At 46.5% G+C, this 22968-nt stretch overlaps 1 protein-coding gene across 7 annotated transcripts in view; it reads left to right on the top strand.

Moving 5' to 3' along the window:
• IRX5 (iroquois homeobox 5) overlaps positions 1-20162 on the top strand; it is a 28643-nt gene extending 8481 nt beyond the window's left edge. For 2 of the 7 annotated variants that reach the window (XM_083626056.1, XM_083626058.1), the window contains exon 4: positions 19645-20162. In XM_083626056.1, coding sequence (XP_083482182.1) covers positions 19645-19679 — 35 coding nt within the window. In that variant the 3' untranslated portion in view covers positions 19680-20162. Of the gene's footprint in view, positions 1-1873; positions 1989-4582; positions 5051-12168; positions 12655-19644 lie in introns of those variants that run through there. The other 5 variants (XM_083626054.1, XM_083626059.1, XR_014551225.1 and 2 more) reach the window with 4 other exon arrangements.
• Positions 20163-22968: the final 2806 nt, after the last annotated feature.

Here is a 22968-nt window from a genome sequence, read left to right as displayed (position 1 = left end):
CCTCTAAGTAAAACTTTGCTGGGTGCAACCGTTGAATATATTTCCCACCAACTGGATTTTTGGAAGGAAATTACATACAAAACAGTCATTTCTTCCCAAATAGTGTTTATGTATGCTGTTTTCGGGGGGGGGGACAAATTTCCTGAGCATCCAAAATGGGACACCACGTGAATCTGGTAGGAGGCTGATATGTCGTGGTGCTAAATAGAACGCCCCCCCCCCTCAACACACACCAATACTTGAAAAGAAGATCTGTGCGTTCCAGTGGAATTTTCTTCGTATTAGGAGTAATCAGGCGTATTAGATATCGAAAGGAAAGTCATTCCCATTGATTTCAGTTAAATTTACTTCGGAATCGCAACGTGCAAAGTAGCTGGAGTCAAACCAGTTTCGATCCACTTGCGTTAGTGAAAGGAACCGCTTTTCGTCCTGTAAATATAGCAAGTGGTCTTGCAAAACATAAGGCGGTTCATAATGGGTAGGTGTGCGCTAGCCAACTCACCCCCCGTCAAGTTTATGGATGTGGGGACGTGGGAGAACAAGGTTTGTCAGTTTCAGTCCAGGGTTCCAGCTTTCTGAGACGTTTCGAGCGTTCGGTGGGGAAGAGAGAGAAAACTCGTGTAAGGGTGTAACGTGTGGATCTCTGACTAATTTATTAAACCTGCAGCGAGTGTGAATCCATCCTGGGTTGCAGTGTGGTTTTTTTTGCGGGGGGGGGGCAGCCGGGCAGCTATCTTCCTCATTCACACAAAGGGAGAAAACAGCTGGACTTGAAAACAAAGTTTGGGGTAATAGAAGTATTCTCGCAAATGGGGGGGGGCAAATCCGAATTAATGGCTGGGGCTTGGGATCCAGGATTTTGAAAGCGGGGTGGTACTGGAAGTGTGTGTGGAGGGGGATGGAAAAGGTACTGGTCATGGAGACAAGTGGCGTAGAAATCCGTGAATTTAGATAGGGCAACAGGCTGGGGGCGCCCAAATGCGTCAATGCCACAAAGTAGACTGACTTCCAGGTCATAACATTTCTGAAGCCCTCGGTGTGGCGTTAAGCTACGTTCCCCATCCGAAGGGAATCCTGCTGAGGACGATGGGGCTTTCAAGCAAACCTGCTTCGGATTAAGTAAGCATGCAAACGCGTTCCTGGTAAAAAAGCCTTCACTGCTTTCAGAGTCCCTTCGCGTAGGATCACAATCCTGATGCCCGCTTAAGAATGCGAAACTTCTTCCTCTGCAAAGCACACATGCCCTGGATAGCGTTTGAAAGGCTCCGAGTTGACTCTCGTTTGGAGATCGAGGTTTCCTTCTAAAGCTCAGGGCTGTGCATGTTGCAGGTTTAGATAGGGGCTGCGAGGACTGATTGGCCTTGTGTTCCAGCCAGATCTCTGTTCTGCAAATCGAAAACCGCGACGCGCAGACCAAACCGCAGCGAGGTGAGGTCAACCGTCCCCTCCGTCCACACACACAAACGCCTGCAAACCGTTTGCCAGCGCCCCGGAATGGTCTGGGGGAAAGTAGTTTCTCTGATTTTTTTTTTAATGAAAACATAATGAAGCAGTAATTTCAAACCCAGAATCCTTCTGTCTCTGATCCCTCTCCAAATATTGCTTCATTCCTCAACGCTGCAGACTTATAACTTGTAGATCTCACTTTCAGGGGGTGGGGAGAAAACGAGGCAACCCCGCTCCCGCGGCCTTAACCTCCTAAAAACAGAAAAAGAAAATCTCTCTTAGGTTACGGTTGGAGTAAACAGCACTTCAAAGAGCAGTCATCAGAGGCTGCTACAAACTCGGTGGTAATTAACTAATGATCGGCTCGTTTGGGTTTCAGACGCATGCCGATTAAAAGCCGATTATTCACCCCTCCTTTCCCTTTCAGGGGCGCAGCTTTACCTGCAAATCAAAGTGATGGGAGCCGGGAAGTCGTCCTGAGGTACAAGTCCCAGAAAGTTCACACTCCACTTTTGCCTGAGTTGGGAAGCGCTTCCTAGCAAGTGGGTTGCATATAAATCGAAGTCAAAGGCACTCCGTTTACAAGTCAGGTTTCCTGCTTGGAGCGCAGGGCTTCCAGGGACCTGTAAACTGAGTGCAGGCGTTTTGTCTAGCGCGAAGGTCCGGTTGATCCTCAAACCGGTTGATCTGCGAAGAGCAGTCACTGAAAGGAGCTTGCAGGTGGATTCTCTAGGCAGGTCGGCGTCGCCCCACCGCGTTAAGTGGGGTTTTCTCCCGAGTAAGAGCCCAAAGGATCTGTCTCAACTGGGAAAACAGCAACATGGGAAAAAAATCGTTTCGAAATGTGAACATCTCTTAGGGTGGCTGAAATACTCGAGCCCATGCATGCATACTCGGATATAAGTTTTGTTCAGTGGGTCTCACACTTCTGTTGAGACGGTAATAGTTGCGGGGGAGACACGTAGGTTTGGGAGTGCAATTCTCTAAATGTTTACACGGGAGTAAATCCCATTCTCTTCCACAGGGCTTATTCCTTAGTCTGCGTGTTTAGGATCGTAGTGAACGCCGAGCTGTAAGCTTCATAGGCGAAGTGTGCGTGTGTGGAGGGAAGTCCCATAAAAAGCATGGAAATGACTAGATTCAATTCAAGTTGAGACAGGGAGAGAAATCACCAGTGTTGCAAAAACCATTTCCCTTTTCACCTCTACTCGCTTGGTATTCCGGTCAAAAGGCTCCTGGCTGCTATTTGACTGAGGCCTTCAAAACAGGGGTTGATCATTTCCAAAGAGAGAGCGATGAAACTCACCATCAAAAGCCTGTTTCCAACCCCCCTCTCCATCCCAGATGCGGGCTTTCCCCCCCCAGCAGAAGGAAAGAACCCTTTGCACATGCTCAGAGACATCATGCCTCCCAGGACCGAGTCAGTACTGAAAGGAAGGTTCCCACCAGGACTTGATTTCAGTGTCTGCATAAACTTCCACAAAGATGAGCTTGGAACAAGGGGTGGTAGACCCCTGTGCCTCTTCCTCATATCCTCCCTCCTCCAATTCCCATCAGCCTCAGCCAACCGGTCCAAAGGTCAGGGATGACCGGAACTGTAGTCTAACAATATCTAGAGGGTCATACTCCCAGCAAACCAGTTTAACCGAAATATTTCTACGTGTGTCTGACCCCGCCTATGTTTGCATGGACGGCAATAGCAGATTAACGAGTGCTTCCTTCCTGAATGGAGGAAACGGGAGGCGGGTTGGCCCTAGGAACGTATTCGGAAGCGGTTTCCAAACTGTTAAAAATAAAAAATAAAACAACTATTTCAAGGAAACGCGCAGAAGGCAGAGGAGCACACTACCATGTAAACGCAACTGCTCTGGTTTAGGTGACCCTCTCTGGGACTCCTGAGGGGCTCGTTTAAAGAGGTGCTGCCCAAGAAGAACAGATTTACTCTGTAAAGGCTAACCTAACCCTCCGGATTCAAAGGGAGTGGAGGCTTAATTGGTGATGAAAAGGTAAAAATAGGAAAGTGGTTCTCTCTCCCACCTGCCGCGCCCCATCTTTTAAAGGGAGGAAGAAACTTCCCCACCAAGAATAGGGCTCTATTGTCTGACATTTCCTCGGAGTTTATGATCATTTAAACCACCTGCAACGAACAGATCCGTAACAAGGAAAACTAATCCAAAGGGATTTTTAAACTCCTCTTGATGTCAGATTCAGTTTGCGCTTTGCAAAACGCCCTTAACAATGCAATCCTATGCGTGTCTGCACAGAAGTAAGTCCCACCAAGTTCAAATGGACCCGTGCCTAGGGAAGTGTGCCCGGGATTGCAGTCCAGACCTTCAGTCCTTTGTGTACTTTACCCTGGAGTAAACCCTATTGGACTCAGTGGGATATATTTCCGAGTAAAATGCAGATAGGATTGGGCCGATTTTTTTTTAGGGCCCTCGAATACTTATTATTATATATAAAAAATAAGTACCGTAAATAACGCGAATGTTACTATTTTTTAAAGGCTGCGATCCTGTGTACACTTATTCAGGAAGATACCTCCTTTAAAGCGGTAGGAAAACCTGGACAGGATAGAGTTGCGTAAAGATGCAATTCTAGGCAGTATTTATTATTTAATAATAATAATAATAATAATTAATAAAAGAATCCCACAGAGTCCGTCTCCCTCCCATTCCGCATTTTATCTTCACTACAGCCCTGCAAGGTAAGTTAGAGAAGGAGACTCGAAGCAGTCTCAAGTCAGCTTCACAGGTATGAGCCGAGAATTGACCCTTACCTAAGTCCCCTTCCACATCCCAAACTTTCTTTGTCCACTTCGCCACACCCGAGATAGGCACAAGTCCAACTGCTCTCAGTAAGACTTTTTTTTTACGAGTAAACACCCACAGGAACCATCTCCACAGATCTGCGGTGACAGAGAGCTCTCTCCTCCAAGCCCTTAGGCTTTCAAACCTTGCCTAAACCCATTGATTTGCTTCGAATGGTCTGCGAATATGGGGAATTGGATGTTCTGACTGAAGTGGTATTATAAAAGAGATTTGGGGAAGGGGAAAGGGAGCTTGGGCATACACACATGCACACAGGTGTCAGGGGAGGAGGGTCCCCCTTTACCCCTTAAATCTTCTCCACTCAGATGTTGACTCCGGCTTGAGTTCCGAAAGGTTAACATCCGAGTTCCCACGCACACCTGGTTCCAGAGCTGGACTCGGATTTAAAATGATCACCAGAGAGCGTTCCCCGCTTTTAGTGATCGTGTGTTACTGTCATTCCGGAGGCTTCCCCCGATGTTTTATTGTGACTACATTGATTCGAATTCTACTTCGCTTTACTGTGGAGTGTGTGTGGTGACGAATATGGGATCTAGTTTTCCTTTGCGTGCAGTCCTTGAAACGCTATGGTGAAAACGAAGGGTCATTCGGGTTCGGAGGATTCGGATTGAAACCGATTTCACGCCAGTTTCTAGGCACACTTTCCCAATGAGGACAAAGGATGCTGCTGGCTTCGAAGATCATCCGCTCTCTGGCTCCAGTGGCCTGAGGGCCGGTGGGAATATATTTTCCACTCTTGTTTAAAGGCAGTATGAATAAAAGATGGTTCCGTAGCCTCCAAATTGTTTTACTCACACGCTGCTTTCAGGGTTGAGGGGAAAACAGGGAGAGTTTGTCATGCTCTAGCAAGAAAGGGGGAAAGAGGAGAGAAATCCCTGCTCCAAAAAAGAGAGTATATATTAGCTTTTGTGCAACCAGCTCCCAAAACAGCTGTTTCCCCAATGCCAAAGATATCCACAAAGACTGAATTGGGGGGGGGGAGGATGGAGGGAGATATTCTAGGGGGCTTGGGTAACTAAACTCAAATCGGTTTCGTTTGCATTTAAATCACACGGATTGCAACGGGATTTCTTCTGAGTGAAGCTCAGGAGACTTTCTGATTCCCTCCCACGGACTGACACCGGTTTTAATCCAGCAAGGAGCCAGGCACCATACAGGAGTTAGTGGATATTTATTTCGGTTTAGCTCCCCTGAAGTTCGATTAGACTAATCCGAACTGGTTTCGGAGGAAGACGGCTGCGGTAGGGAAAAAAACTGGGCATCTCCAAAGCAAAAAACCCAAGAGATTTCTCGCTAATAAACTGCAAGGCTTAAGCGTCAAAGGCAAAGAGGAATCTTTACACCTAAGTTGGGCTGTGGTGACCTTGGTCTTGCCTGTTTCTTCCAAACAGGCAACAGGAATGAGGGTTTCTGGACTTAGCTCTGGGAGCGACATCCTGTGGCCTTGGCCAGTGTGTTGTGCTCTCACATTCATAATCTTCATGAGTGGCCTACCTCACAGGGCTGTTGTGAGGACAAGCACAATAAAGACAGCAAAGTCCTTTGCGAGGTGAACATCTTTTGAGAGTGGCAGATGCCTAGCAAATAAAGTAGGCCTATAGGCTCCAAGTGAGCTGCGGTGTAACTACTGTTCCGTTAGTAGAAACTGCCTCAAGGATTGGGTAGTCTATGCAGGAGTGAAGAAGGGCTGCATAGATTCGTGTATCTTCTCCATCCTGCAACGGTTGTCTACATTTATCAAAGTAGAAAACTTTGGTCTCTTGCGGTCATGAGGACTAGAAACGCTGGTTTGGGGCGCGGGGAGCAGGAAGGCAGGAATAAAATGCAACGCAGCGCTGCATGGATTTTATGGAAAGCCAGGATGTCCATTGGGCAGGGAAATTATTTCAACTGTTTGGTTCTAATGGCGTTTATTGATTTCTCCCAATTTAAAGAAACCAGTGCGCACTCGCTTCTCGCGCAGCAGCAGACAGATGTCCGTCCTGCTAGTTCCGGTCCTGTGCTGTTGGTAGCTTTTCTTGGTAGCTAAAAAGGTAACGGGACCCCTGACCGTTAGGTCCAGTCGCAGACGGCTCTGGGGTTGTGGCGCTCATCTCACTTTACTGGCCGAGGTAGCGGTGTACAGCTTCCACGTCATGTGGCTAGCATGATAAGCCACTTCTGGCGAACCAGAGCAGCGCACAGAAACGCCTTTTACCTTCCCCCGGAGCGGTACCTAATTATCTACTTGCATTGGTGTGCTTTCGAACTGCTGGGTGGGCAGGAGCAGTGCCCGAACAACTGGAGTTCACCCCTTCGCAGGGATTCGAACCGCTGACCTTCTGATGGGCAAGCCCTTGCCACCAATTATCTCTTGCCCTCTTTGGCACATCTTATGCTCAAACACTCCTCCGACTTGGTCCTCTCCTGGGTGGAAAAGGAAGAGGTGGAATACCACATGTACTAAGGATATATAATACTCATATAATAAATTAAACTAATCAAGTTTACGGGGGAAACTTCTCTCTTCCAGCCTCCAAAAAGGAGGACGATTTTTGTTCACTTATTATTATTATTAATAATAATCATCTTGATCACAAGAAAGCAGCGAACTCGAATAAAGTCACACGCACCCCGCCTAGGAATCAACAATGTAAAAGAGCACGATCCAGCCAGCCTGGAACCCTTTTTGTAGCCTAGATCCGATGTATGTTTACTCAGAACTAACCTAAGGATTGTAAACTAACACTTTGGAGTTTACCACTCCTACCAGGTGAGTGGGTTGAACAACCCTTTCAGTGGGAGCCAGCAGAGATCTGAGAGAAGGGGGGAGGTGGGGAACGTGCCAGGTAATCTTATGCAGGTTTATTCAGAAGTAAGTCCGTCTGGGTTCAACGGGCTTGCTCCCAAGGAAGGGTGCCAGTCCAACCTCGACTCCAGTTGGAACAGTTTTCAGATCCATTACTTGGCCTGAGAGATCCTAAAGGAGGAACCGATAGATAGATAGATAGATAGAGATAGACAGACCTGGTGCAGAGAGAATTAAGGAGAGCATTAGCTGCTTGGAGTTGAGAGGACCCCGAAATCTGTTTCATCCGATGAACCGGCCTGGGCTCATTGATTGGAAGGTGCTGAAATTAAAAGCGTCTACTTTGAACCCGATCCACAGACAACTCGACTAATCCAAAGCCCAGGTATTTGGACTCAAACCGGATTCCCCACTCGCCACTTCCCAGAGAATCCCGGGAACATTGTAGTTTCTCAGAGAGTAGATAGACGACTCTTAGCAGACCACAGTTCCCAAGATTCTTTGTGGGGGCAGCATATCTCTTAAAGTGGTATATAATTATTCTTTGAGTGTATGGTGTGGATGTGACATACTAATACAAAACGTCTTCTAGATCAGGCTTCCTCAACCTTGGCCCTCCAGATGTTTTGAGACTACAATTCAAATCATCCCTGACCACTGGTCCTGCTAGCTACGGATCTTGGGAGTTGCAGGCCAAAAACATCTGGAGGGCCGAGGTTGAGGAAGCATGTTCTAGATGATTGAAAGAGATATTAAATATCCAATTGCTTCAAAAGAGGGAGATGAGTTTAAGAACTTGTGGTAAGACAGCCATGGGCGTAGCCAGGTTTTTTTTGGTAGGGGGCAGAACCTCAGTTTGCTATGTATTTTTATTGATGGGGGGGCAGCTGTCTCTCCCTGCCCCTCTTGGCTACACCCATGAAGACAGCCACCCAGAAACGCCCCCCCCTCAACAGGCAACCCAAAGACTTGAGTCTATGCATATGAAATATGGCTCAGGCGATTTCCACTGGACAAATGAACCGCACCTATTTTTAAAGGCGTTTTCTTTCTTCAAATCCCCGTGTTTGGCAAAAGGATCCGTTTCCCCATTGCATGACTCTGGGTGAAAGGACTGTCCTAATGCCTCTCTTGTTAGTGGTGGTCATTCCAGGTGAACATATCCGGAATAAAATGCTCTGGTCTTTATTAGTGGATTATCCTTGCAATCAGCGAGTTTAACATGCGTTAAGATATCTGTAGCGTGAACGCGCGTTAAATACTCTTGCTTCTAGACTGAGCTGAGGTAGGTTCGGATTCACTGAAAGGGGTTCTGACGCTGTCTTTATTTGCACTGAAGTCGAACGTTCCTGGGGGTGAGGAAGGAGAAATTAAATAATCTGGCGCGCAGCTTTCCATTCTCGGAAGTCACTGGGCAACTAAAGTGAGTCCCCTGCCCCCCTTAAAAAAAGTCCTCCTTGGGTTAACGAGGTAGAGTTTCTATTCCACCCTGAGCCTTCTAGGCTGTGAGACGCTTCAAAAACTCGGGAAAGTCCTCTTCTCGCTTGAGACGGGGGCTGCAAACTGAAATCGCTGGGGAGGGAGCAAAGTTTTGTTTGCTTTTAAAGAAATTAACAAAACAAGTGGGCGTTGTTGTTAATTGTGGTTTTTGTTGCACAGGCTGCCGCCAGACATTCTTTTGCTTCGAATTAACTAACCGCGAGAGAAACTCCCCCACCCCCCGCGCAGCCTCACTCTCGCCCGTCAAAACCTGGGGTCCCTAGAGCCGAATCGAATTCGGCTCACGACGTGTAAAGCGATAGCCATGACCTCCCCTAACCAACCACTTTTCTCCCCATCCTCCCCGCTCCTTTTTTTTTACGTGACCTGCTTAGAGTATTAGGCCATCTGGACTTGGCAAGGCGCTAGACCGTCTCACACACAGACCCCTCCGCCCCCCCAAAAAACCCCCCAAACCAGCTGCTTTTCCAAACGACCAATACGTTAATTCTTGACAGCACTGGCAATCCCCCCACCGCCACTTTCTAGTTCCTCATCACGATCATTTTGAAAAGGGAGAGGGAGCGCCCCTCCCTCCCCGAACATTGCAAACAAGTGGCAATTTTGAATTAGTGTGAGCATTAGAGACAATCTGGAAACACCCTCCCCTCTTCGCTCGTGGGGAGGGGAAGAGGCCGGTCCGTCCTATCTAGGGACATATATCTCCCCCCAGTTAAAGAGAGAGAGAGAGAGAGAGAGAGAGAGAGAGAGAGAGAGAGAGAGAGAGAGAGAGAAAGTGAAGTGGATCATTGCAGCCACAGAGGAGAATATGAGAGTCTGGGTTTTTATTGAATCATCAAATCCCCACGAACGGAGCTCTTAATTAATTTTGGGTGCGAGCAATGCAGCCCAGCTGTTTCCTTTGGAGTGGAGTTGTTCGGAGACAGACCCGCAGGAAGAAGGGAAAGTCTGCGGGCAGGCTGCTGCTCCCCCCTCCTCCATTCTCTCCCCCCACCCCGCCCCCCAGCGCCACGAAAGCGTATCCTAGCGTTCGGCCCTCTCCTCACGACCAAAAAAAGAAAAAGCCACTTGTAACTGACAGATGGCTGATTGTAGACTCGCATTCCTGCAGCCTCCTTACCTCTACAAGATGCGGGGAGGGGGAGATTGGTGAAAACCAAAGAACGATCGGTTTGGAAGGAAGGAAGGAAGGAAAGAAAGAAAGAAGGAAAGAAGGAAAGAAGGAAAGAAGGAAAGAAAGAAAGCTTGTAGCAGTGTAGGGAGACTTCGTATGTTAACCACACATGCATTTTCATACAGAGACATATATATGATTAATATGATTTATTTTAACATGCCTCCCCCCGCGCGTCTCTCTCTCTCTCTCTCTCTCTCTCTCTCTCTCTCTCTGTGTGTGTGTGTGTGTGTGTGTGCGCGCGCGCGCATATATGGGATGTTAAAATAAGTCACATTAACCAGATAGAATTTCCACTCCTCTCCTGGCCTTAATAATTCTGGGCACCGTGCATATCAAGTAAGTGAAGTGCTATCACAGGTTGATAAAACACAGGTATTTCAGTTGCAGAGTGGTACTTAATCATCTCCCCACGCCCCTCGGGAAAATGAAAGAGATTGAACTGGATCGGGTCCCTGACAAGAAAGCCAGTCTTTCTGATGGGAAAGAAACGGACTTTTAGTGCATAGCTGCTCTTAAGAGAAAGCCGTGGCCTTACTCAGAGAGAAAGAATGGGAGCTGGCCGGGAAAGAGCTGGGTTGTCATTTGCAAAACAACCATCTATAGGGGTCGTAGATTACCAAGAATTGCCATTGAGCTCTTAAGGCTGCAATCTTAAACGCACTCCTTAGCGGGAACCTACAGCAAAAGAGTTCAAAACCTTGAGTTGTGGAACAACTTTCTTTCTAAGCTAAGGCATGGACACAAAAGAAGTCGCAAGTTCCCGCCATCTGCAGGAGGTTACTCTTTTGAGACATTTTGTGTAACATCTTGCCTAGCGAAGATACTTGGAGAACGCGGAAGCTTGCCACAATTTTGTGACTTTTTATTGGTCTTAATAAGGTTTTGGCCAACCGTGGATTTGGGAGATTTCTTTTGCTACGGATCTATACGGTATCTATATGCTTGCTCTAGTAGGCGCTCTGGGTTGGTGGACATAGCTGAAAGAGAGCTGCTATCCACAAAGCAGTTACAGCGATTTACTGAGCCTAAGCGTGCATTTTGATGAGAAAAATAATATTTAGGACACGATCCAGCCAAAGTTTGTAAAGCAGTTTTAAGTCCCATTGATTAATTCAGCGCATGCTGATTTAAATGTCTTCCTTCTGCGAACAGCGCAGGGAGAACTTTCCTTTAGCTCTCTCTATTTATAGCGACTTGCAAATGAATCCTGTATAGGTCTCGGGAGTAAATGCCGCTGTATTCAATGGGCCTCCCTCCCAAGTAGATGTGTGTTATGTATATAGAGGATTGTAGCTATGGGGTGCTTCAAAACATTCTGCATAGGTGTTCTCCGCAGCCCTTGCGACAACCCTGCAAGGAAGTCCGATCACTGTAAAGCAGAGGCGAGACTGAGAAAATTATAAACTTGCCTAGATGGCACTTCTGTTTTCCGATATAAGCCTGATGTGTCTCTGGCAATATACTGATAGCTAAAAGAGAGAAGGAACCCTAGAAAGGCGATAGCCACCGGGATGCCAAATTAGGGCTCCTTCTCCTTCTGTCGAGCAACTCCTCTCCCTGGTAACATATCAGTGCACGGGATGCTTCGTGACAAATAAGCAGCAGGTCCCTGTCCGCACGGAGCTTGCAATCTATAAGCAGCTGTCGTGAAAAGTGCAGCGAGGGCAGTTTGAGAAATCCAAGTTTGGTTTACTGGGAAGTGAGCCGAAGTCATTCCTCTGGAAACCAGAGGCCACGTTTCCCTATTAAATAAGACCCTCTTGATTGCAGCCTTATAGTGGAGAACAAACCTAAGGCTGAGATCCTGTGCAAACTTTCCTGGAATTAAGTCCCGTTAAACACACTGGGGCGTACGTCTGAGTAAATAAGGCTAGCCCCCCCCCCATAGTTCAGATCACAGGGTTGCGCTCCTAAGACAAACTTACCCACGTGTCCAAGGGCACGGCATCAAAAATGCCCCCTCCTCTCTTTTGACAGCGCCACAGATAGCCAGCAGAGTAAAATAGGTGGTCAATTATAGCCTTTCCTTAAATAACTCCAGTAGCTAAGCTTTTAAATAAACCAAGAAACCCACATGCCCCTCAGGGCAAACTCTTGGGACAGAAGAATCGGCATATGATTCCTGCAGCTGTTGGGCAACTGGAGGCGGGGCAGAGAGGTTTGAGGGGGGAGACACACACCGCACCGTGGTGATACAATCTTCACCTCCAGCCAGACACCGTCTATTAATAAGTTTTGCATTTGACAGTCTAACACAGGGTTCTGAAAGAGGCGACACACGGTTCTCCCTCCACCCCAACTCCGTGATTTAAAAGTATTTACAATCGACAAGGTTTCCTTTAAGACTCCTGTAAAATAACAAGCAGCATTTGACTCATCCTTGTGCTTTCGAGCGCCCCAAGATTGTCTCTTTGTTGTTCATGCAGAGAAGCAACAGGAACGCGCGCCTTGAGGGCAGATCCTCCCCATGCTTCTCTGCAACCAGGGACACTGAACACCCCGACCCCAGGCCCTGCAGAGATACCACAGAAATACCCACCCACTCCGCCCGCTAAAGCTGATTGAAAAGAGGAGAGCGCAGAACAAGGCATCATGAAGTGAAACGGCGGAGAGCCCACTTTCTCAATGGTCTTTTTTTTTTTTTTTGCTATTTCTTTCTTTCCGTGAATGCATTCCCTTGCCTCGGCACAGAACTGGCAAATTAGACAAGCTAACTAATTCAAGAGCAGACAAACAATGTTGGTGATTATTATTATTATTTGTGTGTGTGTGTGTCTAAGAAGTCAAGAGCTAGACCTAAGCAGAGGACCCCCAATTTACTTCAATTTCTGAGAGGTTTACCTTCAATGCAAAGTCTACATTGTGGCAATAAGGAGGGCTGTACACTTTGATTAAATACTTTAAAGATCCTCTATTATTTTGGCTTTTTAAAACAATTTAATTCGACGAATTAACTCATTCCATGTCTAACATGTCCAGCATTGCATCACTGCAACACAATTATCATTGAAGCATGCGCATAGCCAAGGGAGGGGGGCAGGGGGCCGCTCCCCTCCCATACCAGGTAAATAAATAAAAATGCTTAACCTACTGAGGTTCTGCCCCCCTAAAAGAAAGCTTTTCCCCCTAACATGAAACCTGCCCCCCACAACATAAATCCTGGCCACGCCCATGCACTGAGGATTGGTGAAAAGTCCTCTCCCCCAGCATGAACCCACAGTTTAGACAACCAGACGCCTCTGTCTGATTTAAAAGCCCCTGTTAAACATCGAAGTACTGCCATTTCCCCTGGTTTATATAGGACGGATTGTGAAAGCACCCCCCCCTCACAGTGACATCACACCTCCCTACGAATGTTTATTCGGAAGTAGGTCTCACCTAGCTCAATAGGACGGGCTCCCGGGTGCCACTCACGCACGCCATATCAACAGAAAACATACAGTATTCCATATGATTAAATCACTTTATCGTAAGCCACCCCAGGAACTTGTTTAATAGTGAAGGGCGTCGTACGCATCCCTAAAATAAAATCACAAAAATAAGCGAGGATGTCATAATATCCTCTCGGTTTCTGTGAAGACAAGCCCCACCCAACTAGAAACCGCAGGCTTCTTACATACACCCAGGCACCAGCTCCGACGACATCAGTCGACCTCGCTTCAAAGCAAGTGCATTTTGAGGAGGTTAAGTATCAGTCTCGGCGCTCCTGGCAGCCCTCCATAAATACTGAGGAAGGGGAAATGGATGGAAGAATATGGTGGCTTCCTGATTGTACACCTGTTGCTTATTTCAGCTTCGGCTTTTTATTATGATAAAAAAACACTTTTATTTATTTATATCAAAACTACAATATTTCAATTCCAGGTCTAATATTAGGCAGAGTGAGGCGTCTGCCTCCGGCAGCTGATATTGAGTGTCATGAAAGGGCAAGCAGTTAGTTCATTCTTTAATTTATTATTGTTGTTTCATTAAAAATATCTTTTTTTTAACTCCCAAGGAAACGTCGAAAGCCCTGTATGGTTTTCTGCAGGCCTTATTTAAGTTAGTATTGCTTCATTTTCATTGCCAATGAAACGTAGGATCCCCACCCCCCCTCGCTAGTATTAAGCAGGATGAATTATAAGCTAAGCTCACTGAAATGAATGGACCTAAGTTGGTCGTGACCATTATTTTCAATGGGTACGCGCTGAGTATAATTTTGTTGGATATAATGCTCAGCACCTTGGTGCGTGGTGCATGTGTGCGCGCGCGCGCACGCACGCATGCTTGGAGAGGGGTCATTTGTTGTTCCGCGTCAGCCCGGCCCTGAATCCAATGCCCACTTTCGTGAAAGTAAGCCTCTCTCACCTCCATGGAACTTGAAGCCGAGTCTGAAGTGCCTGGGCGCCCTGGCTATGCGGGTTTATCACGCCAACTATTACAGTATTTAAGAACAGGATCGCGCTGCTGCGCTCTTCTTCTTTACTGCTGAGATCCAGCCTGAATCCACGGAAGAAAAAGGGATATACACCCGGTAGATCGTTTCACGCATGGTTCTAACGCCTCCCCCAACCCCGCCCCCCACATGCCACTCAATATACTCAAACCCTAACTTTATTCAATGTGGGTTGAATAAAGGCCCGCAGTTGTCGTTCCTGTGTGCTCACCTACAGTATGGAATGTGGCGACTTTCTGGTTCTGGGACGATGGTCGAAACCTCTTTTTACAGTCTATGGGACCACAATGGTTCTGAGCAAGGGATCTGAAGAACCTGAACAATGATTAAACTCAAGTTAAGGAAGGGGGAGCCGAGCAGTGCCCTCCTCGAACACCCCAAAAGAACGATGCATGTCTTTTTCTGCTGTTTGCAAAGCTGTTCTTGAACTGTGACTAACCCCGATGCTAAAGCGCAGCCCTCCTCTAATAAAAGTGGTACTTGTAACAGAAACGCCTCCCCATTCCAGCCACCCACTTACTCAACTGTTATAATTAGTTTCGTGTTCCAGCTTGTATTCAGAAGCTGGGATCCGGGACTCAGACGTGGGCTGCTAAGGAAGGCATTCTCGGCTGTTGATTTATTCGCTTGCAAAGAGTTTTCATATTTCGTGCCCCATAACACCTCTTCCCCCAAAAAAGAAAACACACCCATTTATAAATATATTTTGCAAACCAAAAACTTTTTTGGGTAGCTCTTTTGTCCCCCAACCGCCCTGACTTTCTTGGTGGATCCACCGAGTAAAAGAGAAGCAGAACCAAGCAGGGTTATTAGCAGTTATGGGGCTATTCCCCCCCCTCTTTTTGGCAAGGGACATTTGTTTGTACAAACACCCTAGCGCCGCCGCCGCCGCCTTTCCCCCTCTTCGCTCTGGTCTTGATGGATACAAATTTAAATGTGCACTTATTTAATTGGATCAGGTCCCGTGATAAAATAGATAAACGGCTCCCCGTTTGCCAAGTTATTTCCAGAAGCACGCAGTCATGCGAGGAAGGAAAATTAACCGAGAGAAGAGGAGGCGCACCGTACTTAAGTTACACCTCGGGTCTAGACTGCTGCAGAGAAAGCAGTCCCCTAGCCTATTTTAATCTCTCTCCCCCGTCCCTGTTTATTAGAACAAGCGGATTTCAGAGACAGAGAACCGGGGAACCCCATTTCTAAGGCTGCCATCCTAAACAGAGTAAGGGAGTTCGTCTGGCTGAGCACAGCGGGCCTTTCTTCCCAGTAAACCTGCACGTAGAGCGATTTTACTTTCTCTCCCCGAACGTTCCACTTAGACGTTCTGCGGAGCGTTCCATCCGATCCAAATTCTTGGGTTAATCTTCCTTGAATGCCCCATTGGAGGCGCGCGGGGGGGGGGGGGGAGAGAAATCGCAGAAGCTCTTGAAGCATGCATTGGCTAGCTCCCTACCTAAATACATTTTCTCATAAATCCCCTTTGACATCAGCCGGTGGGACTGTCTAGGAAGCGAAAATGAGCACACTGCAGCTTTATTTCGTAGAGAATTCAAGCTCTGGGCACTTAATGTATACCTTTTTAGAGGTTTCCACCCCCCCCCTAAAACAGGTAATTAATACTCTCTCTCTCTTTTCTCCCCCTTCCCACTTCTCTCCCTTTCCGTCTTTTTGCCTTGTTCCTTTCTGTGTTGTACATACTTATGCAGGAAAAGCTAACAGATGGTTATTGATACAAACATGGTTTCTGTTGCTAAAGGCCTCTCCAAAACAAATTTTGCCGGCTGAATGCCAATGTATGCATGTTGGCTGGTGACAGCTGATTAGTACAGTGATTTACGGCCAAGTTTCTTCTATTCCACCCCCCACCCCCCCCAAAAGGGATGATACTGTCAAAGGCAGCAATTTAGGGGAAAAAAGATAAGACAGCACACCCCAGAGGCTTTCTGTAAAACCACCCAACAAATCTAAACCTACACTACAAATACCTGAAACACTGGAGCAATCAATTGGTCACAGATTAAATACAGTCTCTATTACGACTTTCCCTGGCAATCCGTTACTTCTGACAATAGCAGCCTCTAGATTTATGTAACTGCCCCTCACCTGTCCACCTGGCTAACAGTGTGTATATTTCAAAGTGCTGCGGCAAAGAGAGATTGGTTGCATTGCCATCCCTTCCTCCTTTGCTGCTGAGCCCCTGGAATGAGATGAAGGCTGCAATTCAGAAAGCACAGATCACTGATGAGTAGTTCCCAGTGATTTCAAGTGGTGGTGGGGGGATGGGGGGAGGCAAGGAAGTGGCACAAGCCTAAGTGTGTAGGCCTAGCAAAGAGCCAGAGTGGAAGGGCAGAACATCAGCAGAGCCATCCTGGGACAGAACACTGGCCTATGGATTCCTGGCATTGACCAGCTGGTAGAGAAAAGGTGCTTTTTTCACAGACAGAGCATCTTTTTAAAGAGGACGTAGGAAAAGCTCATCCTCCTGTATTTCTGGTTACATGTGACCTATCCCTCCCAACAGTCATTATGCGGCATGTAAAATTAATTGCAATGAACGTTCTTAAAAGACACTGCTTTGGGGCAATTTAATACTAGGCTAATACAGATCAACCTTATGCAACCTAGAAACAAACTGTGGTTAGGTACACATTGGCAGCTTGAAACGTTGTGAGGTCTCTCTCTCCCCCCTCCCACCCGTCTGTTTTCAAGTCACATTTTTACATGGCTGTTCTCCCATCCCTGCAACATTCCCTCCAAACTCCATTTCAATGCAGCTCTCATCTGCACATGCTCAATGGATGTTTCAGACATGCACACCTCAACTTGCATTTTCAAACTGAGTGGTAACTGCTTTGAGGGGACGCACATCCAAAAGTAAGCTTTCTCAAGAAACTGCAGGATACCTATGGATTGTGGTTAGTGTTGGCAGCTTCAGATATCAGCAGCAGGAGTGCACTGGAGCAGCCCTGCAAACACATAGGATAAAACTGAGGTGTGCCATGCACACTGCAAATGAACCCGGTCGCAGACTACATGCTAAGGTACATCCACACAGGCTTTACATGTTCAAGCTTTTTATAACCTGCAATCTCCAGTTAGGAGAATCAGATAGGAGGCAGTAAGAAAGATCTCTGTCTGAGTTTGTGTACCCACAGCACATCTGAAACACATTTAAAGCATATCGCCCACTAAAGAATCCTGGGAACTGTAGTTTGTTAAGGGTGCTGATAATTGTAGCTCTGTGAGGGGTAAACTTCAGTTCCCATGATTTTTTTTTTTTGGGGGGGTGCTTTAAATGTATGGTGCTTACCTAGACACAGAAAAAGATCTGAGACTCTAGAGAGCTACTGTTCTTTACTAAGCTGGATGGACTAATGGCAGCCTGATCTGGAATAAGGTAGCTCTCTGTGTTTCTGTTCCTGGAACTGGTCCTTATTATATATGGTCCAGTGTCATCATTACCACTTGAAATGTCTCTCTCTTCCATCAGTGACGCTCAATAAAAAAATAAAAATGAATTCTCCCATCCCTCCTTAACCCTCAGCCTCCCTTTTCATTTTTACCTCTTTTCTTCACAAATAAAGCTTTCGCTTGGCAATAAAGCCCAATGTCTCTGGTCTTCAGATCATCCTCTTTGGCTCTTTCCAGCCAAAAACCAGCGGCAAAAACTATGTGAAGTCATTGTTTGCAGGAAGGTTCCAAAAGGCCTGATTTATTAGCTTGTCAAGGGGAGCATTGTTGAGGAAGGCAATCAGAAAGCACTTACCTAGCAAAACTAAAATTACTGCCTTTTCACCCGCTAATTTGTATAACTCCCATGGAGGAACTTGGGAAGTGTTTGATGAGGCATAAAATGATGATTAATGAATTTATTGGCCCGTTGCTCATCAAATAGGGGTAGTATATCTTTCCTCTATTGGGCGGTTGGTTCCAGCAGCGATGTGGCTGCAGAGAGCTAGGCCAAAGTGGATCTCCTTTCCTGGAGTCTCTCTCTCTCTCCCCCCCCCCTTTTAACCTGCCTGACCTGAAGAATACCTTGCATGTAACAGAGGCAACGACAGGGAATGGCAGTCCACAAAAGGCCCGTTTGATTGGGTGGTAAATGAGAAATGTGAAGACAAGTGGCTGTGGGGAAGGGTGGTCTGCTCAGTTTTCAATCACTTTGACTACTGAAGAAGCGAAGAATGCAGAAACCAGATAAGGTGTGAGAAGCAAGAGGGGAAAGGGGGGGGTGGGTGGAGAAAAAGAGAGAGGAATGGACAAACCAATTTTAAACTTTCATAAAGGAACCGGCCAAAGTGCTCAATTGTTGCTATAATGAAAGAGGCAAAGGTAGAAATGGAATTCTTTTGGCAAGACCGCCATTTTCACAAAGCAGTCTTCTTAGATGTCACAAAATCCTGGGCACCTCTGCCCTAAATATTGGGTTGATGAGGGCTGGGCCCTAGACGGGAAGGCGCCCTTGGATGAGGCCCTGGCTGCATGCCTCCCCTCTGGGTTCACCCCCCCTGGCATGGATCAGTGCCCCTCCCTCCCTCCCTTTTCCTCCTTCACTCTTTGACGCAGGCCTGAAGGCAGATGTAACAAAGCACCAAGGGATAGGAGTATGTGACCAAAGTCCTGTTTTCCCAATGAGTATTTCATATCAGCCAACAAGGCTACACTAGGCTGCAGCCCCAACTCTTGCTTTTCGTGTGCTACCTATTCACTTAGCCACACCACACTGCACCCAGTCACATACCCAATTCACACCATTGCCTGGAAGTAGAGGGAGCAGTGCAGTGGTGCCGGATGTCTGTTGGAACTGGAAGGGCATAAGGCAGGAGGCCAACAGTAGGTGGAGCCAGAGTCAAGACCAGCAGAGCCAACTAATTCTAATTTTGTCCTTGTTCTCCTCTCTGTGGAGTTCTGCAAGGACAACACAGAGACTGAGGAGCAGGAAGCTGACAACCAGAGCCACCCTCTGGACTGGTTGTATATAAGAAGAGAGACAGGTGAGGGCTGGATGAGGGCAGACTGAGATTACTGCAGAGCAGTGTCCCATCCCTTCTAGGGAACCAGCCTTCCCTGGGACGGTGAGCAGAAATCACTGCTCCATTCTTCTTTTTCCTGAAACTGTTTATTCTCTTGTTGAGGAAGAAGGAATCAGGAATGACAGAAGGGAAGAAGAGTTGCAACTCAGGTGGGGTGAGGTTGGGCACGGTGCTCCCTTTAGGGTTTGGCAGCTACCTGGCAACATTGACCCCTGATATTGACCCTGACATAAAGGAGAACAATGGGTTTGGAAGCCTACTCCCCAGGGGGAGGAAGTCTCTAAGGACATGGGAGAATGGCTAGAGATGATTGGTAGATCCAATCTTTCTGAGGTCCATTGTCATAACACCTCAGGCGATACTGTCATGGGATGCCCTTTCCATTGTCTCCAGGAAACTTTGCTTCATTAATTTGTCAGAGAATGTCCCTTTTTTAGGTGGACACCCAGCTGCACAAGGCACTGAGCACTGAACCAGCAAGTGGTTGGCCGGAATCCCTCACTCCCAAGTCAACTTTTTAAAGGTAGTGTGACAGAGTCAGTCTCCTCTCTTCTCATACACTCCTCTCATACACTGATCTGGAGAAGAAGAAGTGAGCCCTTCTGTGGTTGTAAGTATTTTAATCCTGGCATTGAACCATTGCAAAACTTGGAGGAAGAGCTTGGTCTGTCAAGTTGGCATGTCTGAAAGTTTTGAAAGGCCTTCATTCCAGTACAGCAAAAAATGCTGACAATAAACTCCAAGGTGATGCTTGCAAAACAAAAGCAAGAAAACACACACACACACCACCCTCCTCCTTTGACTAGATGAATCAGCCGCCCACCTTATGCTGAAGACTAGGAAACCTCCAGAAACCTCTGGCAAGAATCGGTGGTGAATTCAGGAGTGTATAGCCGAACAGAGACGCTCACCATAAACCATATGCTTTAAAAGTACAATAAAATATATAACCTTTTGAGTTGGTCTGTGCTTTCTCTTTGGTTTTGGAATATTACATACATACTATTAAAATTAAATTGCCTGCATCAGTAGACAAGAGGCTTTTTTGCATTTGCAGTACTGGCTGAAACAATGATGAGGAACCCTCCAGATGTTGTTGTACTCCAGCTCCTATCAGCCTCAGCCAGCATGGCCAGCATTCATGGATGATGGGTGATAGTCCAGCAAGATCTGGAGGACCACAGACTCCCCATCCTGGGGCTAAAACAACGTAATGTGTTTTACCGACACATTGATATGAGTCCTTATCAATTTGTGGTAATCATAAATCACTCTTGTTTGGGGCTGCCTTAACCAACACATTTCCTTCAGCCCACATTTAGTGGCCAAATCCTTGAGTTAGTTACATATGTTCCTTAAGAATTTGCCCTGCTTCTCATGAGGTTGTCAATCCATGGGGCCTACCACTTCAGACTGCAACAATATTATCCACATAGAAAACCAGAGAATGTTTCAGATCAAGTGTGGCAAAACGTTTGGCCCTCCAGATGTTGCTGAACTACAACTCCCATCACCTGTGGTTATTGGCGATGCTTGTTGAGGCTGATGGGTGTTATAGTGCAGCAACACCTGGAGGGCCGAAGGTCCCTCACATCTGTTTCAGCCCACCCTTTATTTGGTTCCAGGAGATTTCCTCAATTTCACCAGGACATTGTTCCACATCACGTCTACATGTGTTATGCTCAGAACAAACAGGCAAAGATTGTTTATAGGCTGTATATTCATCTGCATTGTGTACATGCATCAAACATGCATTTTCCAGCCACAAACATTACATACAATCTGAATAAGATCTGCAGACTAACTGAAGCAACTGATGAAATAAAAGAAGAACTTAGGCTACAAGCTACTTACCTCTCTCCCCCACCAAAATTAGCTTCCGCTAATGAAGAAAAGCCCAGACTACCCAGTTATTCTGAATATGTTGGGAGTGGCAATATTCTAGACCTGATCTGAACTACCAAATGAGGTATTTGTTTCAGGGTGTATTCACGTCCCCAATGTATCTATGTTCCTACCTGCTTTTTCGTGCCTCCTCCCTCCCCGTGATCAGTGTTTTTAAATGCTCACTTTCCATGTGAAATAAGTCACGGTCCAATTTGCATAGCCCCAGCAATGTTTTAGGCATTTAGTGCTACAACCTTGGTGGGCTGACTTACAATTCTATCTGCATCGCTAAGAAGTTAGCAAGATGTATTAAAGTGTGTGGTGTGCACAGCATTAGACAATGACAGTTTTGGGGTATAATTGCTTTAATGTGGGCAATTAAGACTAAGTGCATGCGGTTTTACTGTCTGCCCTACATTCCTCTGAATGATTGCAATGATCGATACACATGATTTGTAAGTCGCTTCCTATTGATCGAATGGTAAAATGTTTGACCTTCCTCTGAGGAAGTAATTTGCTAAATTATGACGCTGCGTAAAGTCTTTCTCCGTTCAGAGGTGAGGGGTAATGGCTCATAGGACCAGGACAGGGAGAGCAGCATGTATGCATGCGAGAAACTTTTTTGCCTTTTGCCTGAAAGTAGATCTATGGCTGTAGAGACATTAGTGGCTTAAAACACAGTGAGGTCATTCCCCGCCCCATCATGTTTTAAGTTGCATTTGCACTTGTTGTGTACACCTAACGACAGGGTGTCTTCACTTCATTTGTCCTCCTGTGCCTGAAATCCCCAGCAAAAAACCGTGTTCAATGAAACTGCAATCTGCAAATGTGCTGTCTACTGTGCATGCGCTATGGCCGTCTCAAATGTACACACCTCATCTTAACCACAGCTTACCTTTTCAAATCGGATGGAAGCTGGTTTGAGGGGAAACACATCAAGCAGCAGCATTTCTCAAGAAACTACAGGATACATGTCAATTACGGCTAACTTCATGTGTAGCGGGCTTCAAACAGCAGTGGTGGGAGTGGCCTGGAGTCCGAGCGAATGGTAATATGCACACAGCTTATGTGTGGTGGTTCTGCTGCCAGTCCATTAACCTTTTCGATGTTGGTGGCTGGCCATTTGATGCAGCAACACTCAGTTTGAACTTGTACGCCTCATTTTTCTTCTTTGCATTCAATAAAACATGGTTTGCTCATCTCATTTATGCTCAATTCTACATCTGATGAATGCATCAGAAAGGCAATACTTCATGGAAATTTCTTGCTGTCAACACCTATCCCCTGTACAGCAACCTTCCCACAGCTTGTTTTGGACTACATGTCCCATCAGCCATTGTCAGCGCAGCTGTGATGGCTGGGGCTTCTGGGGCTCATAGTCTAAAACATCTAGAGAACACTATCTTGCAGAAGGCTTCCTTATATATAAAGCTTCTCAAAGCCAAGCTCATGACTGGGCTTGGAAAACCAAGCTATTTACCTCCCACCACCCTAAAAAATAGGAAAATAGCTTGGTTTATAGTGAACTCATTTCTGAGTCAAGTCTCCCCTTTAGAGCTCCTGGTGATATCATCAGGGGGGAAAACCCATGGAAGTTAAGAAAATATGGCTGCTGCCATGGTTCCATAAGAAAAAACATTTTTTTCATACAATGTCCTTGAAAGAGACAGGACGTCATCACATCTTGCCATTTCCAGGGACATTTGCAGTCCTGTTTACACCCCAAGTGGCAACAACCATGCTTCTTAGCCACTCCAAGGAGCTAGTCCCTGTTAAGGAAAGGGGAAGAAAGGTTTTAAATCCTCAGGCTACCTCTTAAGTGCCTATTTTTCATTATATCTGTGGCTTGTTGGAGAAACCATCAGTACATTAAC

The sequence above is a fragment of the Podarcis filfolensis genome, assembly GCF_964270895.1.
Source record: "Podarcis filfolensis genome assembly, chromosome: 8".
NCBI lineage: Eukaryota > Metazoa > Chordata > Lepidosauria > Squamata > Lacertidae > Podarcis > Podarcis filfolensis.
The sequence above is the reverse complement of the archived record's forward strand: the minus strand, read 5'-3'. Positions and strand labels throughout refer to the sequence as shown.